Below are 24981 nucleotides of genomic sequence, written 5' to 3'. Positions count from 1 at the left end.
CCCTGCTATAAACTCTATTCCCTCGCCAAAGATTCCATTCCCTTCCCTACTTACTTTCTGAGGCTGAAGCAGCTTACAATGTTTGCATCCTATTTTGCTCTGAACTGGTCTTCTGAGTGCAAATTCTTCCCTTCACCAATAGCACCAGGATAGTGTTCGTCTGCGGCGCTGGGGTGGCCACAATGGGAAACCCCATTGGCCGGCTGCCAGGATGGAGGATCCCGCTGCTAGTGGGGAGATGCCACACCTGAAATCTGGTCTGGCGGGACCATAATCTCTGGAATTCTGTCCATAGATTTATATACCTCTCAACCACCTTCCCATCCTTTAAGAAGCTTCTTGAAAGCTACCTCTTTGACCAAGCTTTTGGCCATAATAATAATACAATAATATTTCCACATCAGACTCTTTATGCACAAGAAGTCAGAACTCTGGTCACCTTAACTGCTACAGTGTCAGATACGATAGAGAACTGCAAGTTCTGTCACTGCATTCTGCAACTTTCTGATGCATCCTCTCAAAAAGCACTGCTTCCTAAATTCGCCTCACTTCAATACCCAAGCATCACCCTCCGCAGCCTTCCTGTTCAAACTCTTGTTCCTGCAGTCATTAAAGAGTGGCCAGTTTAGCCTCCACCTTTCAGTGGAGCAAGCACCCATCTGTGCTAACAGAATGGTCAAAATGCTGAAAATCACAGTTTAGCAAGAAACAGTCTGATAGATTTTCCTTCAATTCAGCTTCCAATAGCAACAATCTGACTATTTTCAGGTGAGCACCCATCTGGAAATGTCCCTATTTGATATATGCTGCCCAGTAGGTTTGAAGCACTGAGTATTCATCAGATCAAAGTTGACAGAAATGGCACCAGTTACATTTTGATGCCATAAGACTTCAATTTTGATACCTTAATGAGTCTCCACCGTGATTCTGCAGAAGCTCTAGCTGTCACATATTGGCGATGGCCTGACTGTCAATGGATGGTCAATTGTGCAAGCACATTTTCATTGCAGTGCCCTCTCTATCTCACCTGAAAACAGTCCAATGTACAGATAAAATCATTCCTATTGTGCTCTTTGTCCATCCATCCTATTATATATCAGCTGTTGTTTGTTCACTTTATTTTTTATCCAATATTTCAGATTGCTTTGTTTCTCTATTCAGCTCTATTTCTCTTTTTTTCCCTAACTCTCCCTCTTTTAATTTCTTTAGAAATTAGATCAGCAGATCAAGGGCTGCATGTGCCAGCCCAAAAGGCAGAAGGGCCAGTAAAATTTCAGAAGGCAACGGCTGGGAGAGCCTGTTGGCTTGCTCCCATCAGAGCAACGGGAAAGATGGACAACCTTCTTGCCCAAGAATCAATTGAGCAACTTAAATGGCCAGTTAAGGGCCTCTTTCTCCTTCTGCTGCTGCTTAACCAATGTTTGGGTTGGAGAGGGGCATACCGCTGCATGAGGAGAATATACCCGAGCGGCGGGATTCGGAGAGAGGGACTGGGTGAGGTGGAGGGGGGTCTCTTATTTTTGGACACTAGTTGGCACATGGTGGGCTCCCCCAGCAGCCTCTATAGTGATCACCACTTACAGTGGCACTGCTGAAGCAGGTTCGTTCCCAATCCAAGGACCGCTGCTGCCAGCATTAAATTGAGGCCTAGTCTTTGCTGAGGGGAGGAAGGGACTCAGAGAGAAGAATACCTGACGCCTCTGTGCTGCAGCCGTTTGGTTCACCTGCATCTTGCCACTGAGCAGACTAAGTTTTTAATTCCTGAAGCTTCTGATCTGACAGTCTATTCTTTTTTTTTAATTTACTTTTTTTTAAATAAATTTAGAATACCCAATTCATTTTCTCCAATTAGGGGGCAATTTAATGTAGCCAATTGACCTACCCTGCACATCTTTGGGTTGTGGGGGCGAAACCCACGCAGACACGGGGAGAATGGGCAAACTCCACACGGACAGTGAACCAGAGCCGGGATCGAACCTGGGACCTCGGGGCCGTGAGGCAGCAGGGCTAACCCACTGCGCCACCGTGCTGCCCTGATCTGACAGTCTATTGAGGGCATTAACTGAATTTATATTGTTCCCAGCCATCCGATGCAAGGATCTTCCACATTTGAGTAATGGGAGAACCCCAACACCACCCTATAGAGGTCACTGGAAACAGGGAATAATTGCAACATATTCATGCTTCTATGGCTACTCATTGATTGGTGCAAACATACTTGTTTGTAATGAGACTGGGATGTGGGACAAGGAGCCACCAACATGTGAAGGTACGTTAATAATATATTGTGTTTGAGATATGAATACCATTCTCAGGCAAAACGTAAACTTTGCACAAATTGAAGGAGCGGTTTTCTCTCACCAACAATCCGCTGGTCATTAAAAATTAACTTGCGATTTAGAACAAGATCCTGGTGCTGACGTAGAACCATCATGTTCCCACTTACCTGACTGCAATATTTGGAGAAGTTTTAAAGTTAGGTCGTATGTGTTGCAGAACAATTCCTTGAAAGATATTCCCTGGGCAGAATTCTCCACTCTTCTTGCCACTGGGATCTCCTAATCCCGCTGAAGTTGACCCTGCCGCAGGTGAGGAATGTAAATCACCGTCGACTTTGCCAGGACCAGAAGATCCCGTCAGCAGCTGATGGCATGCCCCTTCCATTGTGGGAAACCCTACTGTGGGGGAGGGCCTGGACAATTCAAACTTTTGATTGTGCTGAAAGAACAAAAGGTGATGAAAACTTGAGATACATGGGGTCGATTAACTGCCTGACGAGGCCGACACTTTATTATCTCATCCAAAAGGACACATGTCTTACAAAACAGCATTCCCAGGAAAGTTTATGCTCTTTGTCATTTCTTAGCTTCACACGTACTTGTTCTATATCACGATTTCTTGGGTTAAAATCCTTTCTCAATACTGCCTTTATTTGTTTAATTCATCCTTTATTATCAGGGATACCCTCTTTTTCCTTTGCCATTTTGCCCATATTTTCTAACGGTCAAATACTCTGGACTATTTAATTCCCTACTTCGGTCACCCTGGACAAAATGTTCAGTGCTTTGTTCTTGTCGAAATGGCAGGACTATTAGCGGTTGGGGACCTGTTAAAATCTCTAGCAGGTTGAACTGTGTCTCTTTAATTGAGCCGTGACGTGCAAATCATGTTTCTGCGTTCCTTGACGAACAGAGAGGGTGGATGGGATCATACACGCTCTGTCAAAGGAAAAAGTAAAGGAAAAATAACAGGTGCCGGAAAGACTCAACCGCATTGGAGTTTTGAGGCTTCAGCAAGCACTGAAATGTGGAGGAAAGCTCGGATTGCTTTCCCCCCGGTCTCTCATTGGAGGTCCTGTTGCAGGATTTGAGAGACTGCAGTGACTTGATGCTTGCCAAGAATGAGAGGAAGGGGATAGAAGCAGGTGGAAGAGGGCAAAGAAGACTGTAGTAGGAATGTGGTCCCTCTAACATGGAACAGTGCACCAAGAGCATCCAGGGCATCAGGAGGACATGACAGGTGAGTGGGATAACACCTCCAGGTGCCAGTTCCCATATATTGACTTTCCCAGTGTTCTACACAACACTCCTCAGAACCACATTGCTTAAAACTGCACTCATTCCTCTCTATCCAGGCACCTCACATCCCCAACTGAACAGCCAATACACATCCTTACTCTCATCTTGTTGTTCTCTTGCCTCATGGTGACCGTCCACAAATATTTTCCTTGTCTCCTATCTACACAACCCATTTGTAATGCTCACAACTCCCTGATTCTGATTTAACTCCTTGCAGAAGAAGACAGAAGGCAGATTCTTTGGAAGGTGGCCAGATGAGGGAATGCAGGTGGGGGTTGGGTGGCCCTCCAGTAACAGGCATCTTGACAGTTGCTGGCAATGCACATCCTCCTGGTCCACTGGGAAGGAGGTCTTCTATGAGGCTGAAAATGTCAACAATAACCTGAGGAGGAAAGGCCATTTAACTTTGATTTAACACGAACGGTGATGGAGTCCTGCGAATGTTACTGCGCCAGGATCGAGTAAAATATTTTGGATTTATAGAACATAGAACAGTACAGCACAGAACAGGCCCTTCGGCCCTTTGAACCATGATTGGTACAAAGTCTTGATTTTCTTGAGGTACTGGTGCTCAAACATATTGAGAAAGCTGATCCTCTGCCTGCAGATCCTGTGTTGCCTCATTTCCTTCCAGCTGCTTCTCTGTGCCCATCCCTTTTGCCTTGTAGAGCAGCATGTGGCTAGGTGGGAGGCTGCTGTTGCTACTGAAGTTACTGCTGAAGTTGCTGCTGATGATGTTGGGTGTTGCTGGTCCACCTATACCTGGTCAGAGGTATAGGGTTAAGCTGCACCCATGCCATGCTGAAAGCTCACAACAGGGAAATGCAGCTGAAGGTGAGTGAAGTGCAAATGACTTCTAAGTTGACAATCACCTGTCGAGCAGCGAGTTCACACTCTGAAAAGGAGCGCAGTGAGCAGCAGCCTGTCACCTGGTCATGGCTGGAGCTCCTCAGTTACCTAGTTTAAAGGCTTCCCAGCCTGTCGCAATTATGAAAGAAGCACTTCCCACTCTGCACCCACCTGGTTGACTCTGGTAAGTTGTTGAGAACTGTGAAAGCTAGAATGCTTAGTTAAAGCCACACTTAGTTACCTATTTAAATATTTAAATGATTTGAATGACAGCTGTGCGGAGTTTCTCTACTCACCTGCAAACCCACCCCATGAATCCCAGAATAGGCGGGATGTTGCTGAAACCCAAGTGCACAGAAGAAATAGGAGCAGAGTAGACTGCACTGCCATTCAATAGAATCATGGCTGGACCTTGGGCTTCAATTCTATTTTCCTGCCTGCTCCGCATTTTCCTTAATTCCCTGAGACAACAAAAATCAGTCTATCCTAGCTGTAAATGTATTCAGTGATGGAGGATCCACAAACCCCCTGGGATGAGGAATTCCAAAGATTCCCAATAATAATAATCTTTATTAGTATCACAAGTAGGCTTACATTAACACTGCACTGAAGTTACTGTGAAAATCCCCTATCGCCACACTCCGGCGCCTGTTCGGGTACACAGAGGGAGAATTCACAATGTCCAATTCACCTAACAAACACGTGTTTCGGGACTTGTGGGAGGAAACCGGAGCACCCGGAGGAAACCCATGCAGACACAGGGAGAATGTGTAGACTCCGCACAGAGACGCAAGCCAGGAATCAAACCCAGGTCCCTGGGTGACTCTTTGAGTGAAGTAATTTCTCCTTATCTCAGTCCTAAATGATTGGCCCCTTATCCTGAGACTGTGCCTCGTGTTCTGGACTCTCCGACCAGTGGGAACAACTTCAGCATCCATCCTATCAAGCTCCTTCTGAATTGTAGATTTCAATGATATCAACTCTCACCCTTTGAAACTCCAGAGAATATAAACTCAATTTACATAGCTTCTCATCTTGGGAAAACCTTCTCAACCCAGGATCCAATCTCGTTAACCTCATTACCATCTCCAATGCAAGTAAATCTTTTCTTTAAACGTGGAGACCAAAACTGCACACACTACCCCAGATGTGGCTTCACCAAAACCCTGTACAATTGTAGCAAGACTTCTTCATTCTCCTGTCCCGCTGGGTCACTGTCTGTGTGGAGTCTGCATGTTCTCCCCGTGTGTGCGTGGGTTTCCTCCGGGTGCTCCGGTTTCCTCCCACAGTCCAAAGATGTGCAGGTTAGGTGGATTGGCCATGATAAAATGCCCTCAGGGTCCAAATTGCCCCTTAGTGTTAGGTGGGATTTCTGGGTTATGGGGATAGGGTGGAGATATGGGCTTGGGTAGGGTGCTCTTTCCAAGAGCCAGTGCAGACTCGATGGGCCGAATGGCCTCCTTCTGCACTGTAAATTCTTAAAAAAAACATGTAATTTACTTTTCTAATTCCTTGCTGTACCAGTATGCTCACTTCTTGTGCTTCTCATACAAACACACCCAAGTCTCTTTGAGTATGAATACTTACAAGTTTCACACCTTTAAAAAATGTTCTGCCCTTCTATTCTTACGACTAAAGTGAATAACTTCACACTTCCCTACATTTTACTCCACCTGCTATTTTGTTGTCCACTCACTTAACCTCTTTGCAGCCACTGTGTCCTCCCCACAGTTTACCAGCTTGGTATTGTCAGCAAACTTTGTCTCTTCATTTAAGTAATTAATATAGATTGTAAATAACTGAAGTAGCAGCACTGGTCTTTGCAGCATTTCACTATTCAATTCCTGCCAACTTAACAAAACCCTGTTTATGCCCATTATCTGCTCTCTATCTATTCTAAAATATTAGCCCCAATCCATGAACCCTTATCTTGCCTATTAACCGTTTTGTATGATAACTTACTGATGGTCTTTTGGCAATCCAAGTATTTTTAAAATTATTCATTCAAGGGATGTGGGTGTTGCTGGCTCGGGCAACATTCATTGCCCATCCCTAATTGTCCTTGTGCTGGCTGTGGGGAGCTGCTTCCTTGAACACAGTCATCCTTATTTTTTTTCCAAAAAATATACTTTATTCATAAAATTTATAATAAACTTTACAGAACATTTCAAATTGTCTTGACTGTACATTCCCATCTAAGTTACATTCATTTGTCTTCAATTCAATTGGGATAACGTTACACACGTATCCTACTTTAAGTTACAGTTCTTTCTTAAATATTTACATTGCTTTGTTTCTTTCATACATTGTGGTATTGAAGACCCGGGCCGAGGGGTTTTACACTGTTACCAACCCCTCGGTGTACATTTGGTGGTAAGACCTTACACAGTGGTCTTTCCCCATTGCGTCTTGGCAGCAGCTGCCCCAAGCTTGAGTGCGTCCCTCAGCACGTAGTCCTGGACCTTGGAATGTGCCAGTCTGCAACACTCGGTCGAGGATAATTCTTTGCACTGGAAGATCAGCAGGTTTCGGGCAGACCAAAGAGCGTCTTTCACCGAGTTGATGACCTTCCAGCAGCAGTTGATATTTGTCTCGGTGTGTGTCCCTGGAAACAGTCCGTGGAGCACAGAGTCCTGTGTTACTGAGCTGCTCGGGATGAACCTTGACAAATACCACTGCATCTCTCTCCAGACCTTCTTTGCAAAGGCACATTCCACAAGGAGGTGTGTGACTGTCTCATTTCCCCCACAGCCACTCCGAGGGCAACGTGCAACGGTGCTGAGCCTTCGGGTGTACATGAAGAATCTGACAGGGAGGGCCCTTCTCACCACCAGCCAAGCTAGGTCTTGGTGCTTGTTTGAAAGTTCTGGTGATGAGGCATTCTGCCAGATGACTCTGACAGTCGGCTCAGGGAACCATCCAACGTCCTCCACAGTCTCCTTTTCCCTGAGGGCCTCAAGGACATTACATGCTGACCACTGCTTCATTGCCTTGTGGTCAAAGGTATTTTCCTTCAAAACATTTTCCACGAGGGACAGGTGGTACGGCACGGTCCAACTACTTGGAGCGTTCCGCGGCAATGAGGCCAGGCCCATCCTTCGTAATGCCGGGGACAGGTAGAACCTCAGTATGTAGTGACACTTGGTGTTTACATACCCGGGGTCGAACACAGTCATCCTTATAGTGTAGGTACACCCACAGTGCCGTTTGGCAGGGAGTTCCAGGATTTTGACCCAGTGATAGTGAAGGAACAGAGATACATTTCCAAGTCAGGATGGTGGGTGGTTTGAAGGGGAAATTGCAAGTGGTGGTGTTCCCATGCATCTGCTGCCCTTGTACGTGGTAAAGGTCGCAGGTTTGGAAGGTTCTATTCAAGGAGCCTTGGTGACTTCCTGCAATGCATCTTGTAGATGGTACACGCTTATACTACTGTGTGTTGGCGGTGGAGTGAGTGAATGTTGATGAAAGGGGTGCCAATCAAACAGGCTGCTTTGTACTGGATGGTGTCACGTTTCTTGAGTGTTGTTCGAGCTGCACTCATCCAGGCAAGTGGAGAATATTCCTTTATAACCCTGACTTGTGCCTTGTAGATTGATAAGGCTTAGAGGAGTCAGGAGGTGAGTTACACACCACAGAATAGGCTCTGACCTGCTCTGATAGCCACAGTATTTATACGGCCAATCCTGTTCAGTTTTTAGTTAATGGTAACCCCCAGAATGTCCAGGTGAACCCCAGCTTCCCCTTTATCGAATAGATACATCCTCAAAAACATAGGTTTGTCAAACAAGATTTCTCTTTTATAAAACCACATTGACTTGTTCCTAACATGACCCATTTTTGGGGAATTTAACTTGCTGCATACACTCAAATTTGCCTCTCATTTTCTACAAATTATGTTTCTTTGTGTCATTATCAACTTGTTTGTGTATTTTCAATGATTTTACCCTAAGTTGAAATGAGAGCAAATGAGTAAGTGGAAAGATCTGATGGTAGGATTTTCATCAGCTCAAGGCTGGAAACATAACTCTGGATCTCAGCATTTAAAGTGGACCAAGCATTCCACTTGACTCCCTGTACAGTCAGATCACATATCTCCCCAGTTGTATGTCTGGAAGTTAAAATAGCTCTTCTAATTTTTTTTGTGTGTGGCCTGAAACTTTAGCCCTTTAATTCTACAGGTAATGTTACACTTGAAAGTTTTGAAAATATGTTGCAGAATTCAGAAAACCTGGTATATTAATTGCACAGAAAGTTTACATGTTCATGGCACGGCGGACAGTGGTTAGCGCTGCTGCCTCACAGCGCCAGGTTCGATTCCGGCCTTGGTTGACTGTCTGTGTGGAGTTTGGACATTAGACCATAAGACTTAGGAGCAGAATTAGCCACTCGGCCCATCTAGTCTGCTCTGCCATTCAATTATGGCTGATACTTTTCTCATCCCCATTCTCCTGCCGTCTCCCCATAACCCCTAATCCCCTTACTAATCAAGAACCTATCTATCTCTGTCTTAAACACACTCCGTGATTTGTCTGCAACAACCTTCTGTGGCAAAGGGTTCCACAGGTTCACCATCTCTGACTAAAGAAATTCCTCCTCATCTCTGTTTTAAAGGATTGTCCCTTTAGTCTGAGATTGTGTCCTCTGGTTCTAGTTTTTGCACAGAAAGTTTTTCCTACAAGTGGAAACATCCTCTCCACGTCCACTCTATCCAGGCCTCGCAGTATCCTGTAAGTTTCAATGGATCCCCCCTCCTTCTTCTGAACTCAAGTACAGACCCAGAGTCCACAACCGTTCCTCATTCGACAAGCTCTTCTTTCCAGGGATCATTCTTGTGAACCACGTCTGGACCCTTTCCAGGACAGCACATCTTTCCTTACATATGGGGCCCAAAACTGCTCACAATACTCCAAAATGGTCTCTGACCGGAGCTTTATACAGCCTCAAAAGCACATCCGTGTTCTTGTATTCTAGTCCTTTCGATATGAATTCTAACACTGCATTTGCCTTCCTAACTGCTGACTGAACCTGCACGTTAACCTTAAGAGAACTGTGAACAAGGACTCCCAAGTCCCTTTGTGCTTCTGATTTACTAAGTATTTCCCCATTTAGAAAATAGTCTATGCCTCCACTCCTCTTTCCAAAATGCATAACCTCACACTTTTCCACATTGTATTCCATCTGCCACTTCTGTGCCCACTCTCCTAGCCTGTCCAAATCCTTCCGTAGTCCCCCTGCTTCCTCCATATGACCTGTCCCTCTACAGATCTTTGTATCATCTCCAACTTAGCAACAGTGCCTTCAGTTTCTTCTTCCAGATCATTAATGTATATTGTGAAAAGTTGTGGTCCCAGCACCGATCCCTGATACACATCACTAGTCACCGGCTGCCATCTTAAAAAAGACCCTTTTATCCCCACTCTCTGCCTTCTGCCAGTCAGCCAGTCCTCTCTCAATGCCAGGCTCTTACCCTTAACACCATGAACTGTTAATTTATTTAACAATCTCCTATGCGGCACCTTGTAAAAGGCCTTCTGGAAATCTAAATAAATCAGGTCCACTGGCTCTCCTGTGTCAAACTTCCTTGTTACCTCCTCAAAGAATTCTAACAGATTTGTCAGACATGACCTCCCTTTGCCAAAACCATGCTGACTCAGTCCTATTTTATCATACTCCGCAATCTCATCTTTAATAATGGACTCTAAATTCTTACCAATGACCGAAGTCAAACTAACCAGCCTACAATTTCCCATCTTCTGCCTCCCTCCCTTCTTAAAAAGCGGTGTTACATTTGCCACTTTCCAGTCCTCTGGGACCCTTCCTGCCTCCAGTGATTCCTGAAAGATCACCACCAATGCCTCCACAATCTCATCCACTATCTCTTTTAGAACCCTGGGGTGTAGTCCATCTGGTCCAGGTAATTTATCCACCTTTTGACCTTTCAGTTTCCCCAGAACCTTCTCCTTAGTGATGGTCACTGCACTCACCTCTGCCAGCCAATTCTCCTGGAACTCTGGCATCCCACTGGTGTCTTCCACGGTGAAGACTGATGCAAAGTAACTATTGAGTTCCTCTGCCATTTTTTGTTTCCTATTATTTTCCAGACACATTTTCCAATGGTTCGTCTATTTTTGCCTCTCTCTTACCTTTTATATATAAAAAAAACTCTTCTTATTTTCTTTTATATTACGAGCTAGCTTGCACTCATATTTCATCTTCTCCCCTCCCTTATTTCTGTTTTAGTTGATTAGTTTCCCACTAACCATCGCCACTTTGTATCATTTCTCTTTTGCTTCTCTCCCTCTGACTGCGTGGGTTTCCTCCGGGTGCTCCAGTCTCCTCCCACAGTCTAAAGGTGTGCAGGTTAGGTGGATTGGCCATGATCTATGCACGGGGTTACGGGGATAGGACGGGGAGTGGGAACAGGTAGAGTGCTCTTTCGGAGGGTCAGTACAGACTGAATAGGCTGAATGACCTATTTCTGCACTGTCGGGATTCTGCGGATTACAACGGTGACTATACTTCATGGTAAATTTCTGTAAATTGTAGTTAAAGGACGTGAAAATCCTGGTGCTTTGAAAAATTTGTGGCCTATTTTCTTTTTCTCACTGTAGCAGTGAACTGTGGTAAACCAAAGGAGATTCTGAATGGAAATTACAAGACAACAGGCAGTACCATTGGAAGGAAAGCTACTTTTTACTGTAACAAAGGGTGAGTGTTCAATCAAATATTCCTGAATAAGGCTCAATTGTTTTCAGTGTTTTTTATTGACACAGCATCTCCAAGGAAATAGTGAGGTTCCTAATTCAGTACTGAATAGGATTTTATTTCCAACAATAATTTTGGTGTCTTCAAATAGTGCTTCAAAATGTACTGTGAGCTTTTACATAAACCTCGGAACAGGAGTAGGTCATTTAGCCCCTTGAGCTTGTTTCGCCATTCAATGAGATCCTAGCTGATCTGCCACCTAACTCCATGTCCCTACCGTTACCCCATATTCCTCAATGCCTTTACATGCTGACAACCAGGTTGGTCATATCGAAATTCCAGTCATTTAGATTCCCTGAAAACAGTTACAAAGATGAACCTAAGAAGAAAAACTTACCTCCTTCCAATATCCTTAACTTGAGCTCATTATTTAAGAGTGGTGCTTGTCCGAAATGCAAAATCCTCGACTGATACTTTGGTTGACCTCGAAGCCAGATTACATCAATATACTTCCTATGACCAGCCATCTGGCACTGCACAATATATACCTCATTGGAGTTGACCAGTACCTAGTTCAGTTATGTTGGAACCTGTTTTGATTTGTAATCTGCCCCTCGACTAACCAATCCAGTACCTATTTACCTTATTTACTGTATCGAAGCAGCCTTTTGATTGTTTCACTGATTAACCTGTGAGACTGCTGTATGGCTATGTCTAATAGATTTCATTTTTACTTCGGTTTACTGCAGTTAATTCACTCCATTATTTCTCCTATTATTTAGGTACCGAATTGTTGGTAGAAACGTTCAGTACTGTACAAAGAATGGCTGGTTTGGCCAAGTCCAAAAATGTGAATGTAAGTCCGGGATCTTTATTTCTTGAACTGCATGGTGGAGCCACTTTCAAGAGTTTTGTACATCAGGAACATTGGCCTCATTGGCCAAATTTTTCTCGTTTAAAGTGCTAAGATTCGGAGAGAAAGGTGCAATTCAACTTTAAATAGCTGTTAGAACGGTGTCCTTGATAGTAAGGACCTAAGTTGAGCAGAATAGATGTTTCTAGTAGCTCCTGTTTTATGGATTTTGTCAGCTGGTCCAGCAGGACGGCTCTCAGAATAATAAGACTCTTCTGGCAACGTTCCATCACACATATCAGGAGGAGTTTCACATACTTGGTGTGAATACAATAATAATGAATTTCAAGCCTCTCTTTTGTAAGCTTCCCTCATAGTTAATGACACTCTTATACCACTGTAGTATCTGTAGCCCCATTTATTGAGGTTGGTGAGGCATTTAATTTGCTCAATTGGGTTCAATCATTACATTTTGTCATGCATTGCATTGCTGTCTTTCGGATGAAGGTGGAGGCTTCAGCTACGTCCATCTACTGCAATTCAAATTGGCCTCTTCCTCTACCTGCTAGCGAGTCCTGTGCTTCTTGCCGTTAAAGTTTCCATTAATTCACGTCCTCTTCGATGAAATTAAAAACATCCTTCCCTATGCTTTCTTGCCTCCTCACCAGTGCTATAATAGCTTCCCCTTTAACCTTGGGCAGCCGGATTCTCCTTTCCTGAGATTAAGTTTTGACGCTATGGCAGGATTCGTGGAGTTCTACGAAAGCAAAGCTAGTGCCGCACCGGGACCGATTCAGCGACCGTTGAGGGCTAGCACCGGCACCACATGGAACACAATCGATTCCAATGAGAATCGATGCCGGATTCACCGGGTTTGGGATTGACATTCAGGAGGCTGATAAGCTGCAGCCGCATATACAAACTGCACTCCCCCCACACACTCTCAGCCAATAAGATGATACTGGTTGCGCTGGAGCATACCCATCCCATTGATGGGTCAGCTGCGGCCAGAGGGCACCTAGAGGGGGTGGTCTGGGGTAACAGCCATACGACTGTGGCACTAAGTTCACAGTGGGCAGACAGCTGCATATGCAGCTGCATGGCTGCCTTGCCAGCTGCAGCAATGGTGTTCCGTGCCCGTCCACTCCGATCCATCAGCCCACCTCCTGGCCACCCCCCACTACTACCCCCGACCCTGGCAGAAGCCCCACCCCCCCTCCCCCCAGCCAGTGGCACAACTGTCAGCAAACGATGGCGATGTTGGACACTTCCAGCACTCCCTCTCTCCCCCTCAGGAGCCATGGTGCCTACTTCACGGTTTTTGAAAGCACAAGTGAACCTAGCCGTCAGGAATTCCCATGGTGGAGGCGGAGAATTGCAGTGGCCGTGGAGAATACCGGGTCAGGCTCGCTAATGATATGTAAACGCCATTTACTGTACTGCACGTGCGGAACCCGACGCCCGCCACGATTTCAGTGTCAAAACCAATTCTCCGCCTATTCGCCATTCCCAATTTCGGCATTGGCCGATGGAGAATACCGCCTGGGATTTTTAAATTCTCTGAGGTCATCAGCTTCCATTCCTCCCCCCCGCCCCCGCCCCCACCCACCTCCCCCCACCCTGACCACTTGTACCCAATCACCAGTGATTCCTCCAAGAAATCTGTTGGAGTCAGCACAAGGTCAATCAGCAAGCGGAAGTGCCTGTCTGCTGCATTTTATAAACATGCAACAGGAAGTTCAAGGCTAATAATGTTGACTCTTGAATTGGTCTTTATTCCCACGGTGACAAATAATTTCATGATTTGTGAAAGAACAGAATATACACAACATTATTGAAGGAATTTTTTCAAACAAATCTGCTATTTCTGTTGGACGATGAAGTGACAATGATGATATCAATCTCTTGATAATATGGTTAGTTTTATACTCCATTAGGAGCAGAGTTCCCTGTCGGTGGGATCCTCCAATCCGCCGGCAGTGCACCCATGCCCGCGGGTCACCTGACGGCACGGGGTAGCCAAAATGGCCGGCTGCGGGAAACCACTGCTGGTGGGGGCGCGCCACGCGGGAAAACTGGGTTGGAGGGATGGAGAATCCCATTCTCTGTTTTTGATACAACAAATCCTGGAACTCAATTCGAGCCGCTTCCATGATTTTCGACGCTCCGACGCATGCGCGGACTCACGCCGGCCGGCGATGGCCTTTCGGCCAGCCGTGGCGCCGGTCGGCGCGGGGCGCCAAAGGCAGTTTGCGCCGGTCGGCGGAGCGGGAGCCACTCAGCTCGGGCCCAGCTCCTAAAGGTGCGGAGAATTCCGCACCTTTGGGGAGGCCCAACGCCAGAGTGGTTCTCGCCACTCCGGTACGCCGGGACCCCCCCGCCCCACTGGGTAGGGGAGAATCCCGGCCCCTATTCCTCAAAGGGGGTTAGAGGACCAGTAGCGGGGTCACCAATACCGGCTAGGAAGTAGTGCCAGCGGCTGTCTGTGCGGGCAGCATGACCAGGTGGACCACCGTTCAAAACAGGAAAAACAATGACATTCATCAAACTGCAACGTTAAGTTCCCACCTCTCTCCTGGCATCAGTTCAGCCTGGCACCCTCAAATTCCCCAACCCACCCCACCCCGGAAATCACTGGCTGGCACCTCGCACCCTCCCCATATCCGATCTACGTGCTTACTCCTCAGAACCCACTGGCACCCACCAGCACATCCTCTTTATGCCCAGGTGCCATGCCCACACATGCAGACCTCCCCGAAACATCAAGCTTCAGTTCATAATGCCCTCTTTTTGTCCCTGCAGGGAAAGATAGTCCATAATAAGCCGGAAAGGGCCAACAGGGAGGGGTGGGCGGGCACCACAGCTTCAAATCCTCACCCGCAAAGAGGAACCAGCCCTGGAAATCTTGGGGTTGTTGAGGAGACAGCAGTCACGGACAGTGAGATTGGCCTGCGTCACAGAGGTGAGGTTACACTGCGCCTTCACCCAGATGACTTGCCTCAAGTGAGTTGTTCATCTCAGAAAAAATTATCCTTCCCTGTCACTGACCACATGTCCATTGTCTCACAGGATCTCCATCTGAGCCATCCGGAAGGACCGGGCCATTCAGAGTTGTTCACCCCAGCTGGCACCCAAGAGAACACCTCAGAGAAGAGCTCCGAAGAGACCACCATCGAGGTATCACAGTTTTCACCCCCATTTTTCACTAGCGCAGACACACACTCCTCGGTGGGCGACATTATTGGACAGACTTCTGGAGCACAATCTGGAGAGCATTGGACAGTTGCTGATGCACATGGGGTGGAGGCAGGAACATCGAAGGGAATCAGCAGTCGGAGGTCTGCTGGATCCCAGGACTCAGTTGAGTCCCAGTCAGATGCTGAGCCTTTGGACAACGTTAACCCAGAGCTGATGCAGATGATAGGACACGGCCATGAGAATCAGGAGGGAATGTCAGCGACATTCCAGTGTGTGCATGTCTGCTTGGAGGAGTCCCACAGGCTATGAACACAGGAGATGATGTCGCCAATGCGTGGCATCGAGGCCAACACTGCTAGCGTTATGACCGCAGTGGAAAGACTGGAGCATGATGTCAGTGTCTTGAGTGGCTGTGCCCAAGGCATGGCACAGTCTGTGGCGAGTATGACTGAGGGCCTCGCGTCATGTCCCAGACGATGAGGTGCATGCCCAAGAAGCAGGTGGACATTGCCGAGGCACTCCAGAGCATGACAAAGAGTCGTCCAGACTCTCTTCCCTCTCCAAAGATGCCATCAGACTTGCTGAGGTTGTTCAGTATTTTCTGTTATTCTTTCACTCCAGAGCATGGCCCAGTCACTGAGGAGCATCGTTGAGGGTGTCGGCACAATGGTACAGACATTGGGGAGACGCCAGGACTGGCAGAGCCAGATGATGCAGAGGCCTCTGGAGCTCACTCCAGCTGCCCCTCCATGCCATGGACACCTCCAGGGTCCTATGAGCACCGTCAGGGAGGAGAAAGCGCTGGAAGCCAACCTGGGCCTGCCACCAAGGAGTGAACGACGGTCTCCAGTTTATCAGAATCCCCCCTCCTGACGCTGACACATCTCAAGGGCAGCGGGCAGAACAGGGCAGCACAGCAACGCCAGTGATACAGATAAGTCTAGCTCCAGGTCCTACAGAAGACTTCTGCCTAGGGCATCAAAGTCCACAGGATGCGGAAAGCACCTCGGATGTGCATCCTGGGGACAGACCTCGATGTAATACTAGACCACAAACGATCAAGACGAAAGGATCACTGAATGGGCGGTGGGGAGGGGGGAATATCTGTACCTAGGGTGAATGGAAATGTCAAATATTCACAACTAAATCATGTTATACCTGATACATGAGAAGCCTCTGTCACATTAATCTGCACTGCGGGCCTGCCTGCACCCCCATCCACTGTTGCCCTCCGCTCCCACCACCCATGCACCCTGGGGACAGCGGCCCAATATCAAACAGCCCCAATGCAGACCCCATCCAGAGAATGGGTGTAGGAGCGCTGTCAGCAGAAAGACAGGAGTCAGACTTTGACATAGACTGAGGAGCACCAGAGCTAATCTCACAGCGAGTTATCACAATCTCCTGCCTTGTACATTGACCCGTTGACAGTGCCGACACAGACCCTTGGAGCGTGGAACAGGATAGTCGAGAGCGGGGGTGTGGGGGGTTGTGGTTGTGGGAGGGACAGGGAATGGGGGGGGTAAGTAGAAGAATGGGTGGAAATTAAACGAATTGGGAAGAGGGTGGGTATGGGGGGGGAAGAGAGATTGGTGGGGAGGGGGTGACCTGACAAAGTCTCACACTATGAGAATCGGGTGCGGTTGAGAGCCTCCCGGGTCCTCCGGGCATGCCGGACCCCCATCCTCCAGAACCTCCTGCAGCTCCTCCCCAGGCTCGTCCTTCAGTCCCTCCTGGTCCAGCTCCTCCTACTCCTCAGATGAGGCCACATGTTCCTCCTCCTCCAGCATGTCACCCCGCTGCTGTGTCAGGTTGTGGAGGGCACAGCAGACACCACAAAGCGGGGCACCCTCTGGGGGGTGTACTGCAGGGCCTCACTAAGATGCACCGCTCAATGACAGCACAGGGGGCAACATGGGCCTTGTTACATTGGGTCTTCGCCTCGGTCTCCGGCCTCTGTACTGGCGTCTTCAGCATGTACTCAGCAGGTTATCTTGTCCCCCAAGAGCCAACCGTCATCCTTGAAGATGCCGGGGGTCTCCAAGTGTCTCAGGATGCAGCTGTCAAACACACTCCCTGGAAAGTGTGCACACACATGCATGATCTGGAGGTGGTGGTCGCAGACAAGTTGAACATTCAGGGAGTAAAACTCCACTGTTAATGAAGGGCACACCCTGATGCTCTGGTGCGCGCAAAGCAACATACGTGCCATCTATTGTCCCCCTGGACCGGAGCATCCTGGCGATGGCAGAGAGTCCTGCAGCCCGGGCATCTTGGTGAGATTGGTTCAGCTCAAAGTTGGTAAAATATAATGCCCGGGCATACAGGGACCTTATCCATGGCTGCCGCGCACTTCTGGCCCCACAGTCAACAACCTCTCCCTACCAGTAGATTGTTCCGGTTTGATTTCATTATCCCCTTTCTGCTTTCCTGACAACAAGTGATCATTTTCTTCATCGGAAAAATAGTAGGAAAAATAGGGCAGCTCAATGGCACAGTCATTAGCACTGCTGCTTCACAACACCAGGGACTGGTTTCAATTCCAGCCTTGGACTCTGTGGAGTTTGTATGTTCTCCCCGTGTCTGCGTGGGTTTCCTTCAGGTGCTCAGATTTCCTCTTACGGTCTGTGGATTAGCAGGTTAGGTGGATTGGCCATGTTAAATTGTCTCTTAGTGTCCAAAGATGTGTTGGCTAGGTTAAGGGGTATTGAAATAGGGCTGGAGAGTGGGCGTGAGCGGCGTGCTCTTTCAGAGGATCGAAATACATTCGATGGGCTGAATGGCTCCTCCTGCACTGTAAGGATTCTATGATTCTCTGATAAGGCGGTGACATACTCTTGAGGAAATAAGTGGAGGAACAGAGGTAACTGGAGGTACTGTTACATCAATCAAGCAAAGTAGTGACTTCGATTGACAAGCCTATTTGAGAGAAAGGAGCAAGGCACTCAGGATTCATCTCCAGAGGGTTGAATTTGAAACACAGAGACATTGGACAGGATCCTTGGTCCCCTAGCCGCGTGTTCTCGGTAGAGGGCTGTTTGCTGGTGACTGGATTCCCTCTTCCTGCCGCTTGTCAATGGGATTTTCCATTGAAGCCACCCCATGATACCGGGAAACCCACATGCCGGCCGGGTGCTGCTGGCGGGAATAGAGAATCCCAACAGCCAGAGATTTCTGGCCATGAAGTTAAACTTATAGACCACACAGTTCTGAGACAGTTTCAACAGTTGTGTTCTCCATGTTAAATACAAGACATTTGGAGACATTGGAGAAGGTGCAAGAAAGATTTACTAAAATGATACCAGAACTGAGTATTATACCTCTCAGAGAAGATTGAGTAGGCTGGGGTTCTTTTCTCCAAGAAAGAAGAGACTGAAGGTTTAACCTGATTGAGGCCTTCAACAATATGAAAGAATTTGATATGGCTGCTGGAGAGAAAATGTTTCCACTTGCAGGTGAGACCAGAACTAGGAGCCATAAATGTAAAGTACTTACCAGTAAATAGAAGAGGACCTTCAGAACAAAATCTTCACCCAAAGAGTGGTTAGAATGTGAAACTTGCTACCACAAGGAGTAGTTGAGGTGAATAGTAGATATATTTAAGGGGAAATGAGGTAAACACATGACGGAGAAGGAATGGAAAAATGTGCTCATATGGTTAAATGACAAAGGTTGTCTGTGTGGAACATAAACACCCAAAGAGATCAATTAATTCCCATTAGTCCATTTCCGTGTTGTGATTTCTTGTCATTCTCTTCACCATTGTTTAATATGTCAGATTTCAAAATTTGGTGGAGTGCCCTAAATGGCAAACAGCTAATTTTCCAGCATTCATGCTTCACCCTGGCCGCCCTGTATTCATCTTCCTGTCTGTTTAGCTTCCCCTCCAAGCAAAAACACGCAATTGAACTGAAGCGATCAGGCCATTACTCGTAGGATTGGAAAGTGGCAGAAAGGAAATGACAAAGAGACGCAAGCCCATGCCCTGCTCTGAACTGTAAACTTTGGTTTTTCAATGTGCTTTGCAACTGACTTGAATGAGGTTAATCCCTGATGTTTTCGATCTTCTGTCTGTTCAGATCTCCAACTGAATTTAATGTTCCCCTAGCCGCTACATGACAATCTTCCATCTATCCTGTAATGGGACACCTCCAATAGCCCACAATGGCAAGCACTTTGAATAGTAGCAAAATATTCTTATAATGGAGACTTTTTTATTGTTTGAGAAATCACCGTTCCAGAACAACTGAAAATGGGACAAGGGAAGAACCCACCCAATTGCAGATATCCCAAATTACAAAATCCGAATTGCTGCAGTTGTTTTTCTCTTCAGCAGTCATGTTTCTATTTGCTAGACTAATGCCCCTGTAATTTAACCCCCGTGGCATCCAGGACATTTCTAGAGGGTGGTCAATAGGTAAAACTGCACGTGGAAATAAAGTCACGTTGCAGGTGAGTTTGTTGAAAAATCAACACTTTCTTACTTTATAGTTAGTGTCTTCATTCACTGTAAAGTGAATTGGATCTCAAATTTTGAAATATAAATGCTCCCCCTAAGCTACAATGCTAATCCTTTGAATTTCCACTGAACCCTGTGTGGAACAGAAGCAAACCTACTCAATTTGGAAAGTAGCAAATTCCCAGTGGGTAATCTCAAACTAAGCAGCCTATCGGGAGTCTGGAATGGATCTGGTCATCCATTTTACAAGCCCCACTAAACACAATTTCACATTCCATTGCTATCAATGTAAAGTAAAAGCAAGTAGGGTTAGAAATATGTGCCTGATAAAATGATAGATTTTCTGCCAGGCTGGATAAGAAATCCTATCGGATCAGCTGGTTATAAAAGTGACCACAATTTCAAGTACATTCCTGTTTCTGTGCCTGAAAGTTCATCACCAGATAACAAAGGTACAAGGCTATGATTGATATACTCTTGGATTTTAATAATTTCAGTTTTCACTCAAGGCAGTGATTACCAAGTCAGACCTGAAGGTGGTGACATTTCCACAACATCATTGATGGAGAGGTCACATGGGGAGGCAGTAACTGTTTAGCCTTGGTGTGTTATCACAGTCCAACCGGTAGGTCGTATGTACCTTAGTGACAATGCTGATGGAGCAGCAGATATTGAGTTCAGTGGCAAGGGTATCAATTACTCCTTGGATATTGTTGAAGCTTCTTGAATTATGTTGTAGCTGCACCCATCAAGACAAATGATGATTGTTTCATTAAAGTTGTGACTTGAGCCTTGTAGGGAGTGGAAATACATCAAGTGCCAATGTAGTATAAGGGTCGGGCACATATATCGTTAAATTGGGATGACTGCAGGCCCACCCACACTGTGATGTTAAAGAGCACATGATCCTTACCTAGGGGTAGGTCTAGTATTGGACAGAGCCATACGTACAAGCAAGCATGGAGACAGCTCCTAGCTTGAATCATTTACAGTAGATATGTACATGGTTCTTGTCATTAATAAATACGTACAGTTAACCTAGTTAAGACTATAAATCCTTCATTAAGATCAACCAAAAGATATCCAACACCCTATAACAGCCAGGACGTGGTGCCTTTCTCAAAGGTAGAGGAGTCTAGAACTAGAGGGCATAGGTTTAAGGTGAGAGGGGAGAGATACAAAAGAGACCAGAGGGGAAATTTCTTCACACAGAGGGTGGTGAGCATCTGGAATGAGCTGGCAGAGGCAGTGGTGGAGGTGGGTATATTTTTTTCCTTTAAAAACGTTAGACAGTTACATGGGCAGGGTGGGGAGAGGGATATGGGCCAAATGGGGGTAAGTGGGACCAGCTTAGGGATAGAAACTGGACGGCATGGACAAGCTGGGCCAAAGGGCCTGTTTCCATGTTGTAAATATCTATGACTCTATAGTGCCCAATTTCTGCCTTGCACTTTTAGCTACGGTGTTGATATAGCTGGTGTCATGCCTGGCTTTAGAACAGAGAGAAGGCCTTAAAAAAAGTAGCTGACGATGGTTAGGTTGAGGATGTTTCTTTCAGTGACGATCTGAGGTTTTAATAACTGATCTGCAATAGTCACGGCCATCTTCCTTTACAGCAGGTATAACTTCAGCTGTTGGAGAGTCTTACTTTGACCCCTTGCCCTGTTTTCCGGAATGCTTTTGTTTCGTTCATCTGTAACCTACACATGACCTGGAATTTTCCAGCCAATCTGCAACCCCCTCCATGGTGAGCTTTCCTGCAGCGGAGGTAGCTCTATATTGGTCACCAGCATGATCTTCCAGTTCTGCTGTAGTCAATGGCAATTTGGATGGCTCGTCCGTTCTGCTGCTGGGAAACCCGTGGTGGGTGGGATTGGATATTCCCACTGGCAGGTACGGCGGTAAAATACCACCCATGGCTTCTAATCGGTGTTATCAGAACAATTATCTCGACGAGATTACTGAGTGAATTGAAACATTTGTTTTCACGTCATCAATTATTGTTGAATTATGCTGCATGATCTTGTTGATTTAACTTTGGAGTTAATTCTCCAAAAATTGATAATGCTTTTAAAAATTCCCATTCGTCTTGAACTATTTGTTTATTATAGTACGAGAAATATTATTCTGCAAGATTTCATCATTGCTGCAGAAGATTTTTTTTAATTTTTATAATTTTGACTTGTTTCTTTTTTTAATGGAGTTCAGAACTTTTTTTAGTTTGTATTCCCACCCCACATCTCCCCGTGCATGGTTCAGTGGGAAATGTATTTTTTTATCGATTAATTAACAAATGTAACATTCTTTGATTTAAGATGGGAACAGCTGTATTGGACCATGAAGACTTTCATTCAGTATCATAAATACAGTTAGTTGCTTTGTGAAGACTAACGCATTACTCTCTTGTCAGCGATTGGATGTCAGTCTCCTGATCTGCTTGCAAATGGCCACATCGTCAGTGCATTTAGACCTATGTACAAACATCGGGACACGATCACCTACAGCTGTAATGAAGGTTATGAAATGTATGGCAACAATGTCATCGAATGCAATGAGAATAACACATTTACACCACCTCCACCTACCTGTCGTCTACGTGAGTAATCAACTCTTACTACTTGACCAAGGAATCAAAGGATAAAAGGCACATTTTTAGCAAACCTGTTGGAACTCTATAAATGTATGAACATTGGGTTGGGAATTTTCCCTGTTGGCATGGCACTTTGCTATTTTAAAAATATTGTAATGCTTTTCTGTGACCCAATGAGCAGAAGAAACTAATGCTTTAATACAATATCTTATCCTCTTAATTATGCCATAATTTTATGATCACATATACAGTGTTGAATTTCCTTTCCGGAATGCAATTCCAGCAGTTGTCAGGCTTGACAATATGACTGTATTCCCAGTAGTCATGGCAGGATGTTGGATCTATTTTGAAGGTCAGGCTTCATTTGCGCAGGACATGGCTTTATAGCTACAAGTTAAGTACCACCCAAGCTACCACCAGGTCTGGGCTGCCACAGTATCAGGTAGTCCTAGCTGCAGCAGGTCTGTTGGTTTGGAAATGCCGTTTAGGGGGCAAGGGGTGTGGGGAAGAGTTGAACTTCAGCAGTTGGAGTTGTGGAACCATTCCTGCCCTTCCGGGTCCCACAGGAGGAAAGAGGAATAGAATCATAGACTCATAGAATCCCTACAGTGCAGAAGGAAGCACTGCCAGGATACCCAGGTGGCACTGCCAGGGTACCTAGGTGGCACTGCCAGGGTATCACCCTGCCCAGCGCCTGACCACCCAGGGGCCACAATCGCCTGGGAGACCCCCCCCCCACAAGTGTCAGTACGCCTGGTCCACATTGGTGGAGACCAGAATAAATCAGCACTCGCTCAGGGTTTCTACCCCTAACTGGGTACCTCTGACCAGTGCATATCAAAGTGTGCAGTTATGCAGATTTGGGTGCTGACCATTGTGGGCAGGATCTAGATCGCGATGTCTCACGAGATCCGGTTCGATCTCGCAAGGTGTAGCAAACTGGGTAAATCTCGTGAGAGGCCTCTCTGGAGATTTACCAACTCCATTGTGTCCCAAGTCGGGCACAGCAAGACAGTTAGATTTCACCCGTGGAGGAGGATTTTAGTGGTTGTGCTAAGGAGGCAGAACAGATAATCCTATGGAACTGGAAAACAGTGGTTTTTGAGACAGATAAGTAAGATTGAAGAAACCTCCTCAGTTTTGAAATAATGGACAATATTGCATTGACAATTTTGACAATATTTTGTACCTGTGGACGAGTTCTCTATAATAAGTCCATGGAGGCAGACGTCCTATCACCAGAATCCCTTTTATTTACAGAACCAACAGCCAAACAACTCAGTGCATTCAGCTTGCTGTCTACACTGGGGGTGCAGAGGATCTGACAATCCCTGTTATATACAAAGAAGAGGTGCCCTGATTGGTCCACTAATGTGTCTGAGCCAGAGGCTATCTTTGAGATTTGAGTCCCACCCCAGAACTTGAAGGCTGAGGAACGTGCGTTCATAATGTGGCCAAAAAGGCTGAGTAACAACCTACAAAATTCTTCCAAAAAGCTAATGGCAAACAGTAAGAGTGGGAGAGACTCCTGGGGCGAAATTCTCCGCAGACCGTCGTGACGCCGATTTCCGGCGAGCAAATGACTCCGGCGTCGGGGCCTTCTTTTAGGCCGCTAATCTCCGTTCCCGGAGGGACCAGCATCGGACCGATGCGATACGCATCATTTTAATGCGCTGCAGAAGTGGCGCATTGAGAGAGAGAGGACGGGTACCGGCGTGGGGAGAGGAGGAGACGGGGGGGGAGAGGAGGAGAGGGGGGGGAGAGGAGGAGAGGGGGGGGGAGAGGAGGAGAGGGGGGAGAGGAGGAGGGGGGGAGAGGAGGAAAGAGGGGAGAGGAGGAGAGGGGGGAGAGAAGGAGGGGGGAGAGGAGGAGAGAGGGGGGAGGAGGAGAGAGGGGGAGAGAAGGAGGGGGGGAGATGAGGAGAGAGGGGGGAGGAGGAGAGGGGGGAGAGGAGGAGAGGGGGAGAGAGGAGGAGAGGGGGAGAGGAGGAGAGGGGGGAGAGGAGGAGAGGGGGGAGAGGAGGAGAGGGGGAGAGGAGGAGAGGGGGGAGAGGAGGAGGGGGGGGAGAGGAGGAGGGGGGAGAGGAGGAGAGGGGAGAGGAGGAGAGGAGGAGAGGAGAGAGGAGACAGGGAGAGAGGAGGAGAGGGGGAGAGGAGGAGAGGGGGGGAGAGGAGGAGAGGGGGGGAGAGGAGGAGAGGGGGGAGAGGAGGAGGGGGGGAGAGGAGAGGGAGGGGGGAGGAGGAGGAGAGGGAGGGGGGAGAGGAGGAGAGGGAGGGGGAGAGGAGGAGAGGGGTGAGAGGAGAAGAGGGAGGGGGAGAGGAGGAGAGGGAGGGGGGAGAGGAGGAGAGGGAGGGGGGGGAGAGGAGGAGAGGGAGGGGGGGAGAGGAGGAGAGGGAGGGCGGAGAGGAGGAGAGGGAGGGGGGAGAGAGGAGGAGAGGGAGGGGGAGGGAAGGAGAGGGGGGGAGGGGAGGGGGAGGAGGAGAGGGGGAGAGGAGGAGAGGGGGAGAGGAGGAGAAAGGGGGGAGAGGAGGAGAGAGGGGGGGAGAGGAGGAGAGAGGGGGGAGAGGAGGAGAGGGAGGGGGGAGAGGAGGAGAGGGAGGGGGAGAGGAGGAGAGGGGTGAGAGGAGAAGAGGGAGAGGGAGGGGGAGAGGAGGAGAGGGAGGGGGAGAGGAGGAGGGGGGAGAGAGGAGGAGGGGGGGGAGAGGAGGAGAGGGGGGAGAGGAGGAGAGAGGGGGAGAGGAGGAGAGGG

At 47.3% G+C, this 24981-nt stretch overlaps 1 protein-coding gene across 1 annotated transcript in view; it reads left to right on the top strand.

Moving 5' to 3' along the window:
- Window positions 1-22246, top strand: part of LOC119978177 (C4b-binding protein alpha chain-like) — a 96338-nt gene extending 74092 nt beyond the window's left edge. The window contains exons 10-12 of the mRNA XM_038819609.1: window positions 11039-11135; window positions 11915-11988; window positions 22053-22246. Of these exons, the coding sequence (XP_038675537.1) occupies window positions 11039-11135; window positions 11915-11988; window positions 22053-22246 (365 nt within the window). The remainder of the gene's footprint in view (window positions 1-11038; window positions 11136-11914; window positions 11989-22052) is intronic.
- Window positions 22247-24981: the final 2735 nt, after the last annotated feature.

The sequence above is a fragment of the Scyliorhinus canicula genome, chromosome 15 (genome assembly GCF_902713615.1).
Source record: "Scyliorhinus canicula chromosome 15, sScyCan1.1, whole genome shotgun sequence".
NCBI classification, from domain to species: domain Eukaryota; kingdom Metazoa; phylum Chordata; class Chondrichthyes; order Carcharhiniformes; family Scyliorhinidae; genus Scyliorhinus; species Scyliorhinus canicula.
Note: the sequence above shows the minus strand (reverse complement) of the source record. Positions and strands in the feature narration are given on the sequence as shown.